Source organism: Paroedura picta, chromosome 4 (genome assembly GCF_049243985.1).
Source record: "Paroedura picta isolate Pp20150507F chromosome 4, Ppicta_v3.0, whole genome shotgun sequence".
Classification (NCBI taxonomy): Eukaryota; Metazoa; Chordata; class Lepidosauria; order Squamata; family Gekkonidae; genus Paroedura; species Paroedura picta.
Window position 1 is genome coordinate 89647951 of NC_135372.1, and position 20434 is coordinate 89668384.

The 20434-nt window shown below is 43.0% G+C and overlaps 1 protein-coding gene across 2 annotated transcripts in view; it reads right to left on the reverse strand.

Moving 5' to 3' along the window:
- IPO13 (importin 13) overlaps positions 1-20434 on the reverse strand; it is a 67616-nt gene that overhangs the window by 5253 nt on the left and 41929 nt on the right. For both annotated transcript variants that reach the window (XM_077334037.1, XM_077334038.1), the window contains exons 5-15: positions 20161-20327; positions 19744-19864; positions 18477-18624; positions 18030-18211; positions 17574-17600; positions 17129-17263; positions 16590-16733; positions 13085-13165; positions 11419-11556; positions 10979-11075; positions 9052-9104 (exon numbers count right to left, since the gene is read on the reverse strand). In XM_077334037.1, coding sequence (XP_077190152.1) covers positions 9052-9104; positions 10979-11075; positions 11419-11556; positions 13085-13165; positions 16590-16733; positions 17129-17263; positions 17574-17600; positions 18030-18211; positions 18477-18624; positions 19744-19864; positions 20161-20327 — 1293 coding nt within the window. The remainder of the gene's footprint in view (positions 1-9051; positions 9105-10978; positions 11076-11418; positions 11557-13084; positions 13166-16589; positions 16734-17128; positions 17264-17573; positions 17601-18029; positions 18212-18476; positions 18625-19743; positions 19865-20160; positions 20328-20434) is intronic.

A 20434-nucleotide genomic window follows, 5' to 3' on the forward strand; every position in this document is an offset into this window, starting at 1 on the left:
TAGAATTAAACAATCTGCTTTAAATAAAGATCTGAGTTTTTTTTAATTAAATGTAATTTTAACAGCTCAACATGATGCATTTTTAAAAACATTTAATTTGACTTTCCTTAATAATTCATATCGTACTTTGTCAATTATCTTTTGTCTCAGGTTGCTTCGTCCTTGATTAGTTATTGTTCATCCTAATTTATTACATTTTTATTTATTTACACCACATGAGAGAGGCTGGAACCTCTGGCATCTCTCATCTTCAATTACGTATAACAATTCAGTTCATTTCAGGCAACTATACAGAGAATCACAACTGAAAGATTCATGACATTCATACTAAGCCTCTTTCTGACTCCATCTCATCCTTCTTCCTTTCACTCAAAACATTATAAAACTAGTGCTTTAAAATTAAGTGTAGAATATATTAAAAAATTATATAAAATTTATAAAAATTAGTAATTAAGACATGGGATAAAAAGGAGGGTTCAGTGAGAGAACACAAGACAAATAAAATAAGTCTTCATCTGTCAGGAGAAGACAATGACAGAAGGAAGCAAACAAATTTCTCTGCTATGGGAATTCTATAGTTTTGGTGAAACATCTGAGAAGGCCTTTTCTTAGGATTCCACATGTCGAACTTTAGAAAAAAGGGCACCCAACACGAGGCCTCAGAACATGACTGTTTGTATGGCAGGTAGTCCTTAAGGTATGCTGGTTCCAAACCATACAGGGCTATAAAGGTCAGTACCAGCACCTTTAATTTGGATTGGAAACAATCCGGCCTGGCCATGGGTTGGAAACTGCGCTAGTCACCCTGATGGATGACCTCCATTGCCAACTAGACTGAGGCAGGTCAGCACTGCTTATACTATCAGATCTTTCAGCAGCGTTTGACACTGTAGATCATGAGCTCCTAGCTCACCGCCTTGCCGATGCCGGGATTTGTTGTTGTTATGTGCGAAGTCGTGTCCGACCCATCGCGACCCCATGGACAATGATCCTCCAGGCCTTCCTGTCCTTTACCATTCCCCGGAGTCCATTTAAGTTTGCACCTACTGCTTCAGTGACTCCATCCAGCCACCTCATTCTCTGTCGTCCCCTTCTTCTTTTGCCCTCGATCGCTCCCAGCATTAGGCTCTTCTCCAGGGAGTCCTTCCTTCTCATGATGTGGCCAAAGTATTTGAGTTTCATCTTCAGGATCTGGCCTTCTAAAGAGCAGTCAGGATTGATCTCCTCTAGGACTGACCGGTTTGTTCGCCTTGCAGTCCAAGGGACTCGCAAGAGTCTTCTCCAGCACCAGAGTTCAAAAGCCTCAATTCTTTGATGCTCGGCCTTCCGTATGGTCCAACTTTTGCAGCCATACATTGCAACTGGGAATACCATAGCCTTGACTAAACGCACTTTTGTTGGCAGGGTGATGTCTCTGCTTTTTAGGATGCTGTCTAGATTTGCCATAGCATTCCTCCCCAGGAGCAGGCGTCTTTTAATTTCTTTGCTGCAGTCCCCATCTGCAGTGATCTTGGAGCCCAGGAAAATAAAATCTGTCACTATCTCCATTTCTTCCCCATCTATTTGCCAGGAATTGAGAGGGCCGGATGCCATGATCTTTGTTTTCTTGATGGATGCCGGGATACGGGGCCCAGTTCTCAAATGGCTGATCTCCTTCCTCCAGGGTTGCGGACAGAGAGTTGAAATAGGAGAAGAGAGTATTCAACCGTCATCAGCTCACAAGTGGAGTCCCACAGGGAGCAGTCCTCTCTTCTATTTTATTTAACATCTTCATGTGCCCTCTTGCTCAGCTGGTATGGAGGTTTGGGCTGGGTTGCCACCAATATGCAAATGACACCCAGCTATTCCTCCTGATGGATGACTGCCTCAATTACCCTCCAGAAACTTTAACCAGATGCCTGGAAGAAGTGATGAAATGGCTCAAGCAGAGTCATCTGAAGCTCAACCCTTCAAAGACAGAGGTCCTGTGGCTTGGGACCAAGTGAGGAAGCATGACTCCCCAACCTGGAGGGAGTACATCTAACAGTAGTCCACTCTGCCAGAAACCTGGGGGTAATCCTCGATGCCTCCCTTTCCATGGAGGCACAGGTCACAAGAGTAGTGCGGCAGGCCTTCTACCACCTCTGTCAAGCCAAGCTGCTAGTGTCCTACTTGGCACCAGAACACTTAGCCACAGTGATCCATGCGATGGTAACCTCTAGACTGGACTTCTGCAACTCGTTCTACGCAGGCCTACCTTTATCCTTGATCTGGAAACTGCAATTGTTGCAGAACACAGCGGCCAGGCTTCTCACCAATACACCGTGGAGATCTCACATCTGGCCTATACTTCAACAACTCAACTGGCCCCCCAACTGAATTCCAGATCAGGCTTAAGGTTTTGGTTCTTACCTTCAAGGCCACTGTGGCCTGGGCCCAGTGTACCTAAGAGACTGTATCTCTGCTTATACCCCCAAAAGAGCATTATGCTCTGCTACTGCCAACTGGTTAGTGATCCCTGGCCCCCAAAAAAGCACGTTGGTCCTCAACGAGGGCCAGAGCTTTTTCTGTCCTGGCCCCCACCTGGTGGAACGAGCTCCCCAAAGAGATCAGGGCCCTGTCTGAACATTTGCCTGAGACTGACAACAGGTTCCCCCCTCAGACATCCTCTCCATGGCTTGAACCAGTCTGTCCTCTTTAAGGGCCTTAGGTAAGTTCCGTTCCTATTATATTGTTTAAGATCACTTAAATTGTGTTATTTAGATTGTTGTTGTTGTATTTGTTTATGTTATATATTAATTCGTTCCATGTATCCCCCATGTTGTATGTAAACTGCGGTATAGAAATCAAATCAAATCAAATCAATAAATAAAATGGGAGCCAGTTTAGATGGACTAAAGTTGGAGTAATAGACATCTGGAGAAGTTAGCTTTGACTCATGAAAGCTCATGCTGGAAAAAATGCTGTTAGTTTTTAAATGCATCCTCAGACCTCTTTTTGATTTTGCTACAATACACTAACTCAGCTACCACTCTGGAAACCAGCTTATTTCAGCACCAGAGACAGCAAGTATAGGCAAGACATTTAGAAGTCTAAAAATTGTTTCAGCACCATGGACAGCAGCCACACCTATGCTCCTATTCCTTGAAAGGGGCATGGTTTGCCATGATATTCCCATAAAACAGCCATCCTATTGGTCAGCAAGAACCTTCCTCCACTGAACCATGCAAAGTATGTGTTCTTTTTTTTTTTTTTTTTACTGAAGCAGCATCACCTGAGATGACAAAGCACTCTGACAGTCAACTGAATCATGCTGGTTATTCACAGTTGCAAAACAGAGGTTGCAATATGTTTTCTCCACCCAGTTCCAACTTTCTTGCCCTAATTGTCAATATTGCCCTCATACAAAAGCCCAGACAATAGGAAGGATGATATATGTCCCTCACCATCATGCATTAGTAAAGCAGCACTGAATTTGAACGTTTACCTGTGCTCAATGTTTGCCTGGCAGATCACCACATTTTTCCATCTCAAAGTCTATTTTCAAAACTCCCATCAAGTATTGAAAAGTCTTTTCACTGTTTTTCTTAATAGTATTTTCTTCTATCACCTTACTACAGAACATTTTGCTTTCCTTGTCATCCTGAATGTGCACGTTTTTCCATTTCTTTAAAACATCACAACTGATTAAGTGGAAGACACACTTCGCTGATATACAGATTTAATATTACATGGCACAAAAGGCAAAGAGTAACAAGGCCAAGTAGAAGATTAAATAAGATATTTGTTCCTGCAACTTTCCGTACTCCATTAAACTGCTTACTGGGAGAAAAATCCTTGATTTAGAGTAGTGCAACTGAAGTACACAAAAATTAATTTCTGGGAGAGATCTTTATGAGCATTCATAGTTCAGTCTTAAAGCTGGACCGCTGATGCACAATATATATTTCAAAAATATTTCCTTTATCATACTCATAATCTGCCTTCATTTCAAAGCAGTTACATCTGTACACCAAAGCTATGATTTATAAGCATCTAAACATCCTTATTTTCTAAACATGTTTGCCTGAGCAAGGAATCCTTAGTAGCTCAGTGGTGACCTCATAATCAATTAGTGTTGGAGCAATAAAAGATAATTAAAGAAATTATAATCCCTTTTTCTCATTCTACTTTCTCTCTGACATACTGGCAACACAAATTTGATTTTGTGATAGCACAAGCATTAGTTGAACAACCTTTAGAAACCAGAAGGACTTGACTATTTTAAAACTAGGGCTTGGGGAACAAAGAAAGGAAATTGTAAGGAAAATTATGAAGTGTATATATTGGTTTTCTGACACAATTTTGTTAGCCGCTCTGGTTCCCCTGATTGGACAGGCAGCCTATAAATGCTGTAACTATAGAGCAAAAGAGAAAATGAACAATTATTTTCATGTGCTACAACTCTGTTTACTTCACTGAACAAACAATTTAGTTACCTGCCCAATAATCTCATTCTAGCAAACTGACCCTTGTGCTTGACCTGCTCTCTCAGCTTTTTGTTTGCTGACAATGTAAAAAAATCTTTCATCTGAATTCAGCTATCTCTGTACAAGTATAAGTTCATTTGCCTGTGACAGATATTGAAGACTGTGATATCATTTAGCCCAGCAACTTGAAGTTATCTTGGATAGGGACCATCTATTGTACAAAATAAGGAAGCAATGATTATTAGACCTGTTAACCCAGGTCTTCTAAAGCAGTGGTCCCCAACCTTTCTGAGGCTGGGGACCGGCAGTGCATCGGGCCACGCCCGCACATCGGGCCGCACCCGCGGGTCGCGTTGCGCCCACGCGTCGGGCTGCACCTGCGGGCCGCGCCTGCAGAGGCCGCGCATGCGCGATGCGCAGCCCTGCCCTGATTCCCTCTCCCTGCCCTCCCGCAGTAAGAAGCTTCCCGGGCCGCAAGCTTGGGAAGTTTTTTATGGCCTGGGAAGTTTTTTACTGCGGGGGGGGGGCGGGGAGAGGGAGCCGTGGCCCGGCGCCATGGCCTTCGCAGCCCGGCACCGGGCCGCGGCCCGCAGGTTGGGGACCACTGTTCTAAAGTCTTTGTATTTAATAGTGAGCCAAGTGACTACCAGAGAAAGGCCACATGAGATTCAATAGCTCTCTGCTAATCATAAACCTTGAGTGGCTTGTCAGATTATGCCTTCTCAAACTAGACCATCTTCAATATTTGACCATTCAATAAATTATTTGCCCTATGTTGTATGTTACATACCATCAAGTGGCTTACTACTTATGGCAACCATATGAATTAATGTCCTCCAAAATATTCTATCATTAAAATTCATTTTCATGTCTTTTAACTGAGAGCTGTGACTCCCTTGATGGAATCAATCCATCGCATATTGAGTCTTCCTCTTTTCCTGCTGCCTTCAACTTTTACTAGCGTTACTTTCTTTTCTAGTGACTTTTGTCTTCTCATAACATGACCATAACATGGCCCATCTAGTCACTTTAGCTTCTAGGGAGAGTTCAGCCTTGATTTGATCTAGAATCAACTTAATTTGTCTTTTTGGTGGTTATGGTATCTGTAAAACTCTTCTCCAGCACCAAATTTCAAAGGACTTTACTCTCTTCCTTTCAGCTTTCTTCACTGTCCACTACATGCACACATAGTAATCGGGAATACTACGGAGTTGATTAATTTGATCTTTGTTGCCAGAGAAACATGTTTATTCTTAAACCACTAATTCCCCCTTGTGTTTAAACCATCCATTGAGGTTCTATTCCAAGATCTACAACCATCTGAACAAAAAGAGTGGAGGGTCACAAGAACTGCTTTCTCAGTGGTAGCACCAGTCTTTCAAAATTTCTAGGCTTTACTCTCATCCGGCTTCATTAACAGCAGTTGGGCATATGCCTCAAACCACCTGTTTAATAAGCCTGGACTACTCCATTGAATATTTTAGAACTGATTGTACTATATATTGTTTTTATTGTGGGCCTACCAAAAGAAAGGATAAATAAATTCAGCAGTAAAGAAATAGCTAAGTATGCAGCTATTGTTATCCCAATGCCTGTGTTCTATCTAGAGCCCTCAGCTACATGTTTTTATTTCAGGGCCCTTTTGATAGTATGCAGGAATATCAGTACTTTAGCATGGGCTGTTCCACATGACTAGCACAGAACAAGGAAAATAGGCTTAAGTGACTAGGGTTGAATTATATTGAACACATTGGTCTCATGCCTTACAACTTTCTTTACTTTCCCCAGGGGAATGGATAACAGAGTCAATTGTTGATGTTGAGATAAGGCGCATCAGCAGCTTTTTGCCATGCTAAAAGAATGCCAGGGATTCCCTGCTCAATTATGGATGGTAGCATGAAAACTGTTTGAAGAGTTCTAGAATTATCACTTATCTGTAAAACTTGTAAAAATTTATGGCTGAAGCATAACATCCAATATATAAGCATCTTAATGGGAAAAAGTAATCATGAAAATAATGATTCCACGTGACCTTTATTCTTCACAAACTTTCCTACCCTCTTAGAACCATTTTGGAAAAAGTTGTGCTCTTTGTGAGGAAAGCTGGACAAAATGTCTTGGAAAATCTCCTGTCCCACAAACTGTTTGCTATCCCCAAAAGTGACACAAAGAACTTCTGAGTGAATTTCACAGGCAACTGGAATATCGCCCACTGAGTTAGCCAGGAAGAGAAAGCTGGCACATCATTACACAAGTGGTGCTGCTGAGGAAGCATCTCTTTCTCTCTCTCTCTGTCTCTGTAGATGGGTTTTCACCGACACAGTGCCATTTTAAAAGTAATCTCCATGGACTGCTGGCACTAACATGACTGTACAAAGGGCAATGATCTCAGACTCCAAGTGTCTATTGGAGAAGAGTTATTCCAGGTGGAACCACCAATATCTCCTGTATTGAACAAGACCATGTCAGACATTAGAAACACATGTTAAACATATGCTTTTCAGATTAATTGTATGTGTAGCCTGAACATTTACTATTAATTTCAGCAACCATGGTCTGAAATAGGGATTTAAAAAAAATACCCACACCATAATACAGCTGAAGAAATACACTTCCAAAAAGTTTCTTCTGTGAATGTGTTGACAGATTTATTCCAGTATACTATATGTTTTGGTTTTGTATCAGTGTGACACCTGGGTAATTTCATTCCCTTCACAACTTCGCTGTCAGAGGTAAGTTTGAGAGTGAGCAATGGATTCATAAACATGAAGGCCCGGGAGAAGATAACGATGCGAATAATTCCAAGTATATTGTGCGGTTTCTGCAGGCCATTAGATTTGATATATCCTGGTCAGGGGATGAAATACACTAAGAGGCATCAGCAGCTGCATCTGTCCAGATCCAGATACTTTCTGATGTGATTTTTCTCACATAAATCATGTCAATTAAAGTAACAAAAGGTTATTCAACCAAGGGAGAAAAGGGCTGGGGTGGGCGAGACTATAAAAAGTCATGCTGACAAGATTGTTCCAAGCTTACTGAAATCCTATCCATTTAAGTTTCAGTTTGTTCTGTATGCAATACCAGGCTGTTTCTCTTCAGGAATAATGTAGACTTGAGATCAGGCATCAGCTTCTTTAGTCTCATAGGGAGCACCTTGAGAACCTCAGACTGGATATAGGCAGCAAGTGGACTATGCTCCTCCAATATCTCCCTATTGAGTTGGAGCTACAATGGGACCTTCAGCAAAGGGCATATGGCTGACCAAATACATTTTTCTCAGTCCATTCTTTCCCCTCTTCTCAAACCTTTTGGTCAGACTGGATTTTTCTTTTTTTCTTTTTGCCCCTCAGTGTTTCCTTGATCATAACATTCAGTTTTCTCCTCAACTTCCTACTTCTACCTTTCTCTCTTGGAAGAAAAATATTCTCGTGATTTAACTGCTGTTGGCTGCTGGCATTCCTTTAACCTGATGATAAAATGCCTGGTTTGAGACCTAAATTTTTAGGTTAAATTTGAAAATAATAATTTTAAGATGTAATATCTATTTTGAGATTTATATTCAGAATCTTAATGTTAAATGTCAGAATTTCCAATTTCTCTTACATTTCTGTCGAGCTCTCCAAAAGAAGCATGCAAGAGACAATACTATGACATGAAGTCGGCTAGATGTGTAAACTGCCACAAGGGGGGGCTAAATGCTTGAATACTTTCCACATCACACCACATGGAAACCGCTCCAGATACAATACACTAGCCCTACTGCCAGCATCTTGCCATAATCAGGAAAACTGAGTCCCCCCACCCACCCCTGCATCTGCAGTTCCTAGAATTGCTACTTATTTCCAATCTAGGGGCTCCACAACTAAGTGTCCTCCCTCCTTGCCCACCAGACACAATACAGATTTTACTTCATCAGCACTGCCCTCTGAATGATGCCACCATAGCATTAATGACAGGGCTGTATAAAAGAGCCACAACCTGAAAGAAATTATAGCTGCAAAGTCCTGATGGCAGTATGGGAGGATAGAGTCCAAAAAGGTTTTAAGGCCAAACAGAGAGACACACTTTGGCTTTCCTGCCTTCCCTCTCATTCCTGCTGCCGTTTCCTTTATTAGATGGCTCTGGATCAGATGGCCACCAAGACCTTTGGGTGCAATCCAGGTTGCCCAAGAATACCATATCATTCCCACCCAATGCCCGGAGACAGTGGGCCTGTCCACATTCAGCTAGGGCTGACAATTCACACGCACACACGCACACGAACAGAAGCCAGGAATGCTACTGCTCCAGCTCTCAGTCTCATTTGCCATTTTGCTGCAGCCCCATCCTGTGCCACCAGGTCACAACATCAAGCCTGGAGACAAACCCACAAGCCTTCTTGCATCACTTGGTACAACCCCTCAAGGAAAGGAAGGGGCAAACTCAGACCTATGAAAAGGAGAATGTTTTGTTTTCAACTTCCACGGAAACAGATGGAGAAACTCGATATTCAACTAAAAGGAAAAAACGTTGTCAACAGAAAGCTAAAATAGGTTTAAATTGAATTAAAAAAGAGAAAGAGATAGAACAGAAAGTGAATGAATAAGAAACTAAAACACACCTGTGCCAGGAGTTGCATAAATGAATCAACAATATCAGGATGATCCCTGGGCCCTAAAAATATAATAAAGATGTAACTGAAGAGAAAAATCATACAAACAGCAACTCAACATCATATAGTTATGTGATACAGAAAGAATTTACAAGTGAAAACAGGAGTAAGGGTAGGAAGGGAAGGTGCATGGGGGGTTGAAGAGGGCAGGCACATGAGCAGCTTGAAGCAAGTTAAAGAAACAAAACATACAAAAATCATGGAGCTTGGAAACCCAAGAACAGAAAGAAAGTGCAAAGGAATGGGCCTGTTGCCCAGCATCCCCCGCCAAGCACCAAGGAAAGGAATGGGGAGCTTGTTGCACCCTAGCAAGGGAGGAGAGGCAAAGCAAGAGTTGATATGGGATATCAGTTTCACCTGGAGAGCTAGCACATTTGCACTGGAGACATGGATGTCCTCATCATGAAACACTCGGTTCTGAAAGATGTCTCCAGAGGCAATGATAAATCTACTATAAGTGCACAGAGGGCACAAAGCCTTACAGCTCTCTCTCCCTTACAGTGGAAACCCACTGGAGCTCCTGATGGGCATGACTTCACCCTTCACCCATGCCCAGATGCCTGACTGGTTGGAAAGAAGCCAATTCCTCCCACAAAGGTCTGGTAATCTAGTAGTGCTGTTGGTAACCATACTTACTTCAGCAGCATTTGTATTGGCATGATCAGAATCCTCTTCCTCTGTGCTAACACCATAGCTATCTCTGCCAAAGCTAGGCTATAATAGTGCAGCACTCCAAGCATGGTAGTCTCACATATAGTTTCAAGTTCACCTGTGCATCTGGAGAAAGGAGCAGAAGCTCTGCCATTCACTCTATGCTAGGGGTAGTCAAACTGTGGCCCTCCAAATGTCCATAGACTACAATTCCCATTGTAGTCCATGGACTACAATGCTGGCAGGGGCTGATGTGAATTGTAGTCCATGGACATCTGGAGGTCCGCAGTTTGACTACCCCTACTCTATGCCATTAGAATTTGACTGGAACTGAACACATACTCCAAACTTGTCCCCTAAATGGGAGCTAGCATGCTGCTGATATTGCAGTTCCATGGAAGCAGAGGCAACCCAAATGCTCAACAGGGACTCAAAAAAGTAGCAGTACAAACCCTTTGAGCATGAGAGCAAGGATAAAAGAGCCCTTTATTTGGACTGATTGACATGGGTGATTCCACAAGGAAGTGCGGGTGGCTCTAGGGAGAAGCTTTGGCTCCCAGGGAGAGCACAGGCTTTGCATGCAGACAATCCCACGTTCAGTCTCCGGAATCTCCAATTAAAGGATTCCAGGTAGCAGTCAGAGACCTTGGAAAGATAGTACTGCATTTGATGGACTAATGGTCTGTATAAGGCAGTTTCATCCAGTCATATGTTAAGATGGAAGATGGAAGAACACACTTTCTAATGAGTCTAGCTTCCTACCAGAACCTAAGCATTAAGCAAAGGAAACAACTGATTCCATCTACTTGCAGGATTCTACACTGACTCAGTTTGCCAGGACACAGGGAAGTCTCTAGCCTTGAGAAGCTGAGGTGAGGGTGGGAAGGATAATACCATGTGTATTGGATTTTGCACATCATCTTGAGCTGCTGTTGACAGGTGGAAAGACAAGATCACTAGTATTTCAAACAAATAAATAATAAATGAACAGTGCGACTATCCTCAGGCAATTACCTAGGATGAAGCATGCCAGATAGTACATGTCCACAAGTGTTTCTAGTTCTGGCCTTCTAGTATTACCAGCTAAAGAAACTGAAACCTGAGATATTGAACAGGGAACTGCCATGACTGGAAGGGCATCCTCAGGCAATCCAAAGATGAGGCTAGGAAAAATCACTCCCAATGTGGCAACCCCACCACAGTGTGGATGCCAAAGCACACCTACCTTGCTGAAAGAGTGTTAGTGTAACTGATGTGACGAGCAGAAAGAGTGCCTTGATTGGTGGAAAGTGGGCAGGCTCATGGGCAAAGATGTGAACCAGCTGCAGAGACAAAGGTAGGGAAAAATGAAGCATAAACAGTACAGAACACTCCATCCCACCAGACATTTAGTCTGAGCATCAGTGACTTACACTAGAGGGTTAGGAGCTGACTAAACCCGTATCAGCAAGACCCCTGCATATGCCACCTGTGAGCAAATAGCAAGTACTAGACTATAGCTCAGTTTTCTGTGCATGGTGGTGATGAGAGGGAAGAGGATAAAATAATACATTTTGAACAATTCCTGCACTGAAGGAAATGAAAAGAGGAAGCCAAGAGGATCAGGTGGGTGAGAGTGCTCTCAGCTGGACATCTTCCAGGAGCCCCAATTCTAATTTGGATTACCTGCTTTGTGAGATCAATTGCAGATGCTTGAGGAATCGTGCTGTACATCTGACCCAGCATCTCACACAGCTGAGGTACCATGGGTGCAAAGTCATCCAGCAGGGTCTTCACAGATTTCTCAAAGATAGAGCACACAGACTGTGGAGACAGGAGGACTGTGTCAAGGGAGGGATGGACTAAACAGCTGATCTTGAAGGAGGATACACTAGAATTAGAGCCCAAGTCGTGTGACTCATTTCCCATGAACCTCGTTGTTTTTGAATATTTTAATAGTTCAAATTCTAATGGAATCACTTAAAATGCCCTCATATTTCAGCCTGACATTGGGATACCTCTCCTGCAATCTAAGCTGTAGGGAGATCCACTATTTCCCAAACCAGGTAGAAATGGGAGGGGACATTCTGAGGTGTCTGATCCCCTGTCCCAGCATCCTTCTTGATCAAGTTGGATTATCCCAAGAGACACATGCATGTACACACATGTATGAAACAAACAGTTTATCCATCCCAACCGCTGCCCTTTGGTTCATGACTTCTACTGCCAGCCTCATACACACATACTCATATCTGCACCAACTCACTAGCTCCTATTTAATCAGCACTCCTTTGAAAATAAATGTACTGCACTCAATACTGGCAGTAAGAGAAGTTCACATGTCCTTGAAAAGGGCTGACTTTGGAAGAAAATGTGCTGTGCGTTTTGTTTTCCAGTGGCAGTCAAGGATCCTGAAACTGCAAGAATGAGGATTCACTCATCTCGCTTCAGAACTTAGTTATGTGTTCAGCTAAGGCTTATCCCAAAATATCTTCTCCTTTGCATTGATACAAGATACCTTTGAAGCTAGCATTTAGGAAAACAAATTTCCTATGAAATTCCTTCCTCTTCTATACAGAAAGAAGTTGGCAGACACCTTCAGTCCAGGAACCAGAGTGACAGAATCAGTTCATGCACTGCCATTTGTACCTGACCATAGAATCGCAGAGTTGGAAGTGGCCACAGAAGCCATTTAGTTCAACCCCTCTGCTCAATGCAGGATCAGCCTAAAGCAGCCGTTCTCAACCTGGGGATCACAACCGCCCCGAGGGGTCATTTGGCCTTTCTTGGGGGGTGGGGGTGGCGACAGCATGGTGCTGGCCTCCTCTGCGCCGCCTTGGACCGCACTGAGGTGGTGCGGAGGAGACCAGCACCATGCATCCGCTGCTGCTCCAGCCACTGCCGCCGCCTCTCCTGTCACACTGGCCTCCTCCTCAGCACCACCTCGGTAAGCTCTGAGACGGTGCAGAGGAGGCTAGCGCCATGCCGCCGCTCTGCGACCCCTACAATGGGAGCAGTGGCAGCGCATGCACACGGTGGCATGTGCGTGCACGTCACCGCCGCCACCCCTGCTGTTGGGGTTGCAGAGCGGCGGTGGTTGAGAACCGCTGGCCTAAAGGATCCAGGATAAGTATCTGTCCAGATGCTGCTTAAAGACTGCTGGGGGGGGGGGGTATTCACCATCTCCTTAGGCAGCCTATTCAACTGCTGAACTACTTTTTGAAAAAATTTTCTCTTATATTTAGCCAGTATCGTTCTACAATTAATTTAAACCTATTACTGCCAGTCCTATCCTCTGCTGCCAAAGTACCTTGCACCAAGGCCAGGGTGTTTTTATCAGGGGAAATATTACCTCCACAACTTGAGCATCATTCAGCCACTTGCTGAGCACTTTCTGGATGAGCTGGAAGACTTGCTGCAGCACCACCACTACCTGCAGATAAAGGAATAAAGGGGATTATTCTGGAGCTGAGCTGCACCACCCCAGTTTTGGCAGGAACAGAATGAATGTGATTATCATTACCTAAGGAGAAAGAATGGGCAACTTGCTCTACGCAGGCCAACCCTTGTCCTTGTCCTGGAAATTCCAACTGGTGCAGAGTGCAGCTGCTAGGGCCCTCACTGGTACACCTTGGAGGGCCCATATCCAGCTGGTGCTGAGGCAGCTGCATTGGCTATCAGTTGTGACCAGGATCAGGTTCAAGGTTTTGGTTTTAACCTTTAAGGCCAACCACGGGTTGGGCCCTGCCTATCTGAGGGACCGCTTGTGTCCTTATGGCCCCTGCAGGTACCAACCTCTTAAGAGGTCCTTGGCCCCAGAGAAATATGCCTGGCCTGAACACAGGCCAGGGCTTTTTCGGCCCTGGACCCAACTTGGTGGAATGAGCTCCTGGGAGAGCTGAGGGCCCTGACAGAACTATCAGCATTCTGCAGGGCCTGTAAAACGGAGCTCTTCCACCAGGGTCTTTGGTTGAGGCTGGGCTCCTAAGATTACTGGGCCCACTCAGACTATGCTATATCATCGAGGGGATCCCCTGGTGGTAGACTGTGTGGGAGAGGAGGGACTTTGCTATCTTGATATTTTATTGAGGTGTTGGTTTTAGGGACAGGGTTTAATAATGGGGTATGACTTGTTCTGTAACCCGCCTTGAGCTTTGCAATAAAGCGGGCTAGAAATTGAATAAATAAATATCTAGAAACAAGATTGTCTCACTTCTCCTATTTCATATTGCCTGAACTCATATAATAGACTGCCTGGCCCCACTGTAACATATTTGTGAGATCCTTTTCTGCTCAGGCAAGTAGTATGATAGGACATGGTTAAGTCCTTTTCTAGCTCCAACTATACAGATACCTGAACTAGAACAAATCTTTCTTCAGCTGCAAAATGTTACTTTGCTGCAATCAAAAAACCGCCAATGGTTAGAAATTGACTGTAACTAAACAAACTCAGGAGACCGAGGCCAACAACTAGGACTTGAGAATCTCATCCTACTCACTGGATACCAAGTAGTCAAATCTTCCCTACTCTTTCTGTAGCACTTGTAACAGAACATATTTATGGAAGGCAGGATTTGCAGAATGTTCATGAGGAGACCAAGATTGCTATTCTGCAAACAGCCACATCTTAAGTAAGTAGATCATAATCCCATTAGGAAAGACTCTGACCAAAACAAGTTTATATACTTCTGGATTCATCTACCATTGTGGATAGGAAATTTGATTTTGTACCCTTCCACCTGTAGAATACACAGAAAGATTGGTAGTTTGATACTCTGGTTCTACTAAAATCCTGTGCATACTGCATTTTTATCACTATTTCTCTTTTGGGGCAAAAATAGAAAATAATCAACTGGGATTTATGAAAGAAGTATATTTAGCAGTGAAAGGTCACCAACCAATCCTTTTGAAGGACAGAATTATTCTCAAAGGAAGGGTTCCTACCTCCTTAATTACTTTAGATGGTACAATGATAAATTGGAAGACCAGTTTCCAGATAAGTTTATGAGCACCTGAACAAAAGATAGACCCCTCACAGGAATTGCTTGATTTCACTAATGCCTCACAATGGATGACCTGCTTTGGCTTTCCAGAATGCTGTACCCAATTGCTACCAGTCTCAAGTTGTTCGGGTGGAGATCTTCAGCCAATACTTCACCTACAGATCGTCAAATGAGATTCTTCCTTGCATATTTGATAGAAAGCCTTTGAAAATGGTCTATCTCCTATTCATTCAATGTTGACTAGAGGACATAATAATATTTACTAAGCCAGCTTTGTATCCTTTATCTCAGGGATTCCCGACTTTTTTGAACCTCTGGGCACTTTTGGAATTCTGACACAGGGTGGCAGGTGCAACTACAAAATGGCTGCTGCAAGAGGAAAAGCCAACCACAAAAGGTCAGAAAATGAGTCATGCAATGAAGATCCTTGTGCTGTGGTGGCAACTGCTGCCAAAAGCAATGTCTTTAAAAAAAAAAATCTGCACAGCCAATGAGATCTCCAATGGCCTATCAGAAGCTTGCTGGGCAGAAATTCAATTTTGCAGGTGCCAGAAAAGAGATGCCTGCTTTAACCCCTAGGTGGCATTACTCAATCCACAAGCAGCCAACTGAAGTCCTACCAGATCCAAAAGGAAGACTGGTCACAGATTCAGTAGGAACTGCCATAGGTCTAGCAAACTGAGGACTAGCTGCTATCTCCTTGGCCAATACAGGGCAATCAGTATTACTTCTACTTAGATATTATGATCTTTCATGCACTCTGAGCAGGAGTGGGGACAAAAGAAATCATACAATAGATCAAGGGGCTGAGCCAAGAATGCATCTTTTACCTACTAATTTGGGAATCAAGAGAAGAGGGGCTGGAGTAAACATATCTATGTCCAGTACCACTAGTAAGCAATTGAAACCCTCCTCATTCGGTGATCATTTGTTCTGGGTGGCTCAACTGAATCTATCTCTACTGACTCTACCTGATCATTTAGATTTCTCTACACGTGTTTTGGTGACAAGAATACTAGACTGTTTTTCCACTCAATATAGGAACACAAGAGACTGCATTGAAGGGACTTCTGGGTGATCAATTTTAACCACTACAGACATGGGGCTAAGAGATTGAATCCACCAGAGAGGTTACATGTAGATAAGCATGATGTAGCAGTTTCTCCAATATCTTTAAGACCAAGTCAGAATCTATGGGGAATGCATCTTGCCCTAATTGAAATGAAAGCCTGTTTGAACTTCTGTTTCCCCCTGGGAAGTTCTACCTCCTAGGCCCCCTCCCCAAACCAAATGATGGCTATCATTCAGGAGCTACTTGGCTATGAAGATGAGGCTTCCACTTCTATATCTTCCCATCACTGCTAAGACAGAAATGGAGGAAGTAGTAAAGAACTACTTGCGCCCTTGTTCCTTCACAACTGTCCCCCCCCCCTTTTTTAAAGGGGGAATCCTGTAAGTGAAGGTTCCTGGGCTAGAATACAGGAATTTGGCATGGAAGCTGCAGAGCCAAGAACTGGGAAAGTATTCTTCTCTTCTTCTTTGGTTGGCCAGAGCTAGAAGAGGAGTTAACACATTTTCAGGCCATTCAACAGTCAACGCAAATAAATCATAATTATCTGGAGTTATGATGAACTGGTTGCAATAGAATGTCTCAGTGAGAAACTTAAAGGAAATTTAAGGGAATTCAAATCTAATGTCCTGATTTCTCACCCCTTTTAGTTACATTCTGTGCTACTCTCCCAAATCATCAGAAGAAAGAGCCTATGCTGCAGAGAAATGGAGAAGCCACTTGACTCTAAACTGTGTTCATGTACAAACACAAGAAAACCTACCAACATATATAGCAACACCCACCGGATTGGGGCCCTGAGGCACCGGCAACTTCTTGACTTCTGTGCTTTCATGATCATCATCATGATGGCTGATATCCAAAGTGGTAAAGAGGTTGGAGAGAAGACCTAGGATGTGGATGATGGCCAGCTTGTTGGAGGGATTGGGCTGCAAGGCAAAACATCACTATGATTAGCACACAGTTCATGGTGAAAGGTTACCAAAAGGTTCAATTATATGTTCTTCTTGGCCTTTTATAACAGGTAAACTGAAAAGTAACAGGGCCATGAAAGGAAGCACTACAGCCTATTTGAAACCTATGGAGGGAGGGCGAATACTAACATAAACAAGTAATGAAAAGGAACAGCAGGGCTATAAAGAAGAGTCTGGTATCCAACATTCCATCCTCAATAATTATTCGCCTACTCAATCCTAGCAGCAAATACACACACACACACACACACACAAGCTTTTATATGGAAGAGAAGCATCTTGCACACAACAAGCCTGCATTTTTTTACTCAAGAAAGAAAAGCCATAACGACGCAAACAGTATAACTTACCATCTCATCAGCCAACTTCTCCAGCTGCTGGATGTAAGGAGTAATAAGTGAGTGCAGATTCTTCAAGATTTCTTCTACTTGGAGAGCAGACAGTAAGAAACCCAAAGCTTGCATCAGCCACATGCACTGGCTTGTCTGGAGAACAGAATGATATGGACACATTTTTCTCACCCATCCACAGACAGCTATGACAAAACACCCTTCAATTGTAATTCCTTCTCTTTTTCTCCTGCTAATTCTCACATGCAGCTTTCAAGAATGGAGGAAAACAGCTGTCTCAGTCTGATTTATTTTCTACCAGATCCCTAAATTCTCACCACAAGAACTGGACCTCCCATTCCAATGACTGTAATGCTGAGTTTTGCTAAAGTAATAGCCAGGGAGGGAACCACTGCTTCTATATACTCTCTGACCTTTGGAAGTGATGAGCAAATAAAAGTCTTACCTTATGAATCTGCTTCATTAGCACATCCTACAGAAGAAAAATATAAGAAAGTAAATATTCTTCCTACAATAGATATTACTTACTAGGATGTCCTAACAACAAAAGGAGAGGACAACCTTCAGATCAGTACAGATGGATTGAAGTCATTATTAATTATTATTAATTAATTATATTTGTAGGACACTGCTCTCGGCCTGCCATTTCCTGGCAGCTAACATCAGTGAAAAATACAACCAACTCCTCCTCAAAGCAGAAGTCTAAAAAATTGCACCAGATGCTTCCTTGAATTCCCAACCTTGGACAAAAGTCAGCATTCCCAACCTTGGACAATACCTCAGCATGTTCTCTGCTCAAAACACCTGTAAAATTTTGTCTCCTTTACATGAAGCTACAAAGTTTGAGCTGTAACTCTTAGGTTTTTATATGCCTAAAAAAGGTTCATTTCTGTTAAGTTACCTGGGAGACAGCAACAATGTTGGCAGCATAGGGAGGCAAGTCATACTTGCATTCTCGGCAGATTTTCTTAAGGGTGGAGACGCTGGAGATGGATAACTCAGGGTTGCCCAAAGCCTGCAGCACCAGGGGCAATACATTGTTGATCATGACTGGGTGGTCAGCAAGCCACTCCGAAAGGGCACCTAGATAACAGATAAGATGCATAGCTTGCTCCTGTTTTACATAATACTCCAAACACCATGAGTACTGCCCAGGGAAAGAGGAGGAACCTCTTCCTTACTCAAGCAACATTACATGTGCAACAGTATATGCATAAAGACATTCTCACTGGGACCCAGCAGCCACTCCATAACTTTTCCAAAAGACTCCACAACTCATGCTGCAACAACTGGAAAGCCTCTGATCTTCCAAGCTCAACCTTCCCCACCCCATGCCTTGTTTTCTTACCAATAGTGAACATAACAGTATCTGCAAGCTGCACATTGCTGATGCTGATGTGGGGGATGAGTCCAATAAGGCCAGGGACCACGTCTGAATAGTTTACATCTATAGTCTCTGCAATGGACTGGAACCCATAAAGTAAAGCTTCTGTATGCTGTGAGAAAGAAAGATTTGTTGCTTGAATCCATAGCTTGCCTCCAATACCAATGCCAAAGGAGGCAACACAGTTTATTCATGCATTTATATTATATTAAAAATATTTACAAAGCCTGCCTTTCTCCCACTAACCAGAACCCCAATTTTATTTTTATAGTCTTATACCAGCCATAACCGAAGGCCAATAACAACAATAACCATAATACAAAAAAAAAAGCCAAACAGCATTTGAAACACTGTCCCAGCTCAGGAACTTAGATATAGGGCCCCTCCCAAATTGGCAAGAACATCTGCCTACTCCCCTATCATCTGTCCCCTGAGGTGAGGGGGAAGCTGCTGAGCCACTGGGGAGGGATAATCTTCGTACTTTATTTTACTGGGGGTTTTTTGTGGGCCTTTTTACTATGTTACCCACCACAAACCAGCTTGGTTTGGGAATGGCAGGCTATAAATTAAATAAATTAATTAAATAAAACTAATTAAGTAATGAAATAAATACAGAGATGACATAAAGAGATGAAGGTAATCATAGTTCAGACCCCATAAATGGTGCTAAAAAAATGTCAAACCTTTGTAAAATTGATGCCTCCCCCTTTAATGATTTACTAATCTCTCCCTCATCCTGGAAATTCTCAAACAAAGGGTGAAAATAGATGTAATAGAGGAGAACTATGATGTGGATCTTTCATATATATATTTAAAATTAACTCATCCAAATAGCTGTTTTGAAAATCAGGAAAAGTTCAGGGGAAAAGGATATTTAACCCCTTCCTTCAGTGCTATTTCCCTGCTTTGCCCCCCAAGGTGCAATTAAATCAACAACCAAAAACAACTAATGCTGCTTCTGTCCCTGCCTATCTTCTACCACCATCCCGAGTTCATAGGAAGAAAAAAGCAAATCACATCTTCTCCAATACCGTTTTACTAACTTTTGGAATCTTCTACATCACATCTAGTTTGCCCTGCAGATCCTCTGCAGTCTCAATTAATCCCAGCACTTCTCCTCTCTTCCCAATTTTAGCCAAGCTATTTCAGATACTACTAAAAAATTAAAGTTCCACAAAATCTGGCTGCAGTTGGCTTCATGTTTCTAGCCAAGGGTACAGGCCCCACTCACCTGCCATGACATCGGCTGCTCTGTGTTCGTTAGGAGACGACCCAGTTTGTCATATAAGCTGCTCAACAGCTCTGCTCCAAGCATTTCATACACATACATCAAAGTGTCAGAGATATCCACTCTGAAGAGGACAATACAGAAAACAGTCACTAGGCACTGTTCCACTCACCCAATACAGTGCAGCTGCTGGACAGAGACTACTAGTATAGTTGCAGTTTCTAGGCAACTCAGGGCAACTTCCACACTATTGTCCATCAATGATGTCCTTTCAAGAATATGCACATTTGTGTTTTAACAGTCTCTCATTGCTCCATGCAATCAAACCTCCTGCTAACGTGGCCAATTCATCCTTCTGCAGTTCACAAAGGTGCTTTATTATCTAAAGATTATAGGATACAACCAGGCAAAAGGTCATACCGGTATATCCGAAATTGCTCCTTTTCATCAGAGGACCAGCAACTGTACTCTTCATCGGAAGGAAACTGAGCCTTGTGCAAGAGCACATCCACCAGCTGGAAGTAGACAGGTCGATATACCTGCTGATACATGGCCTGTTTTTCTGGCTCAAAAGAGAGGATGTCATCCTACAAAGAAAGGAACTGTTTCTTAGGTGGGGACTGGGTAATGGATCCAGAACATTGGTTTTCACAGTATAACACAATCTGCCCCCATCAGTTTGATGTGGTCACTT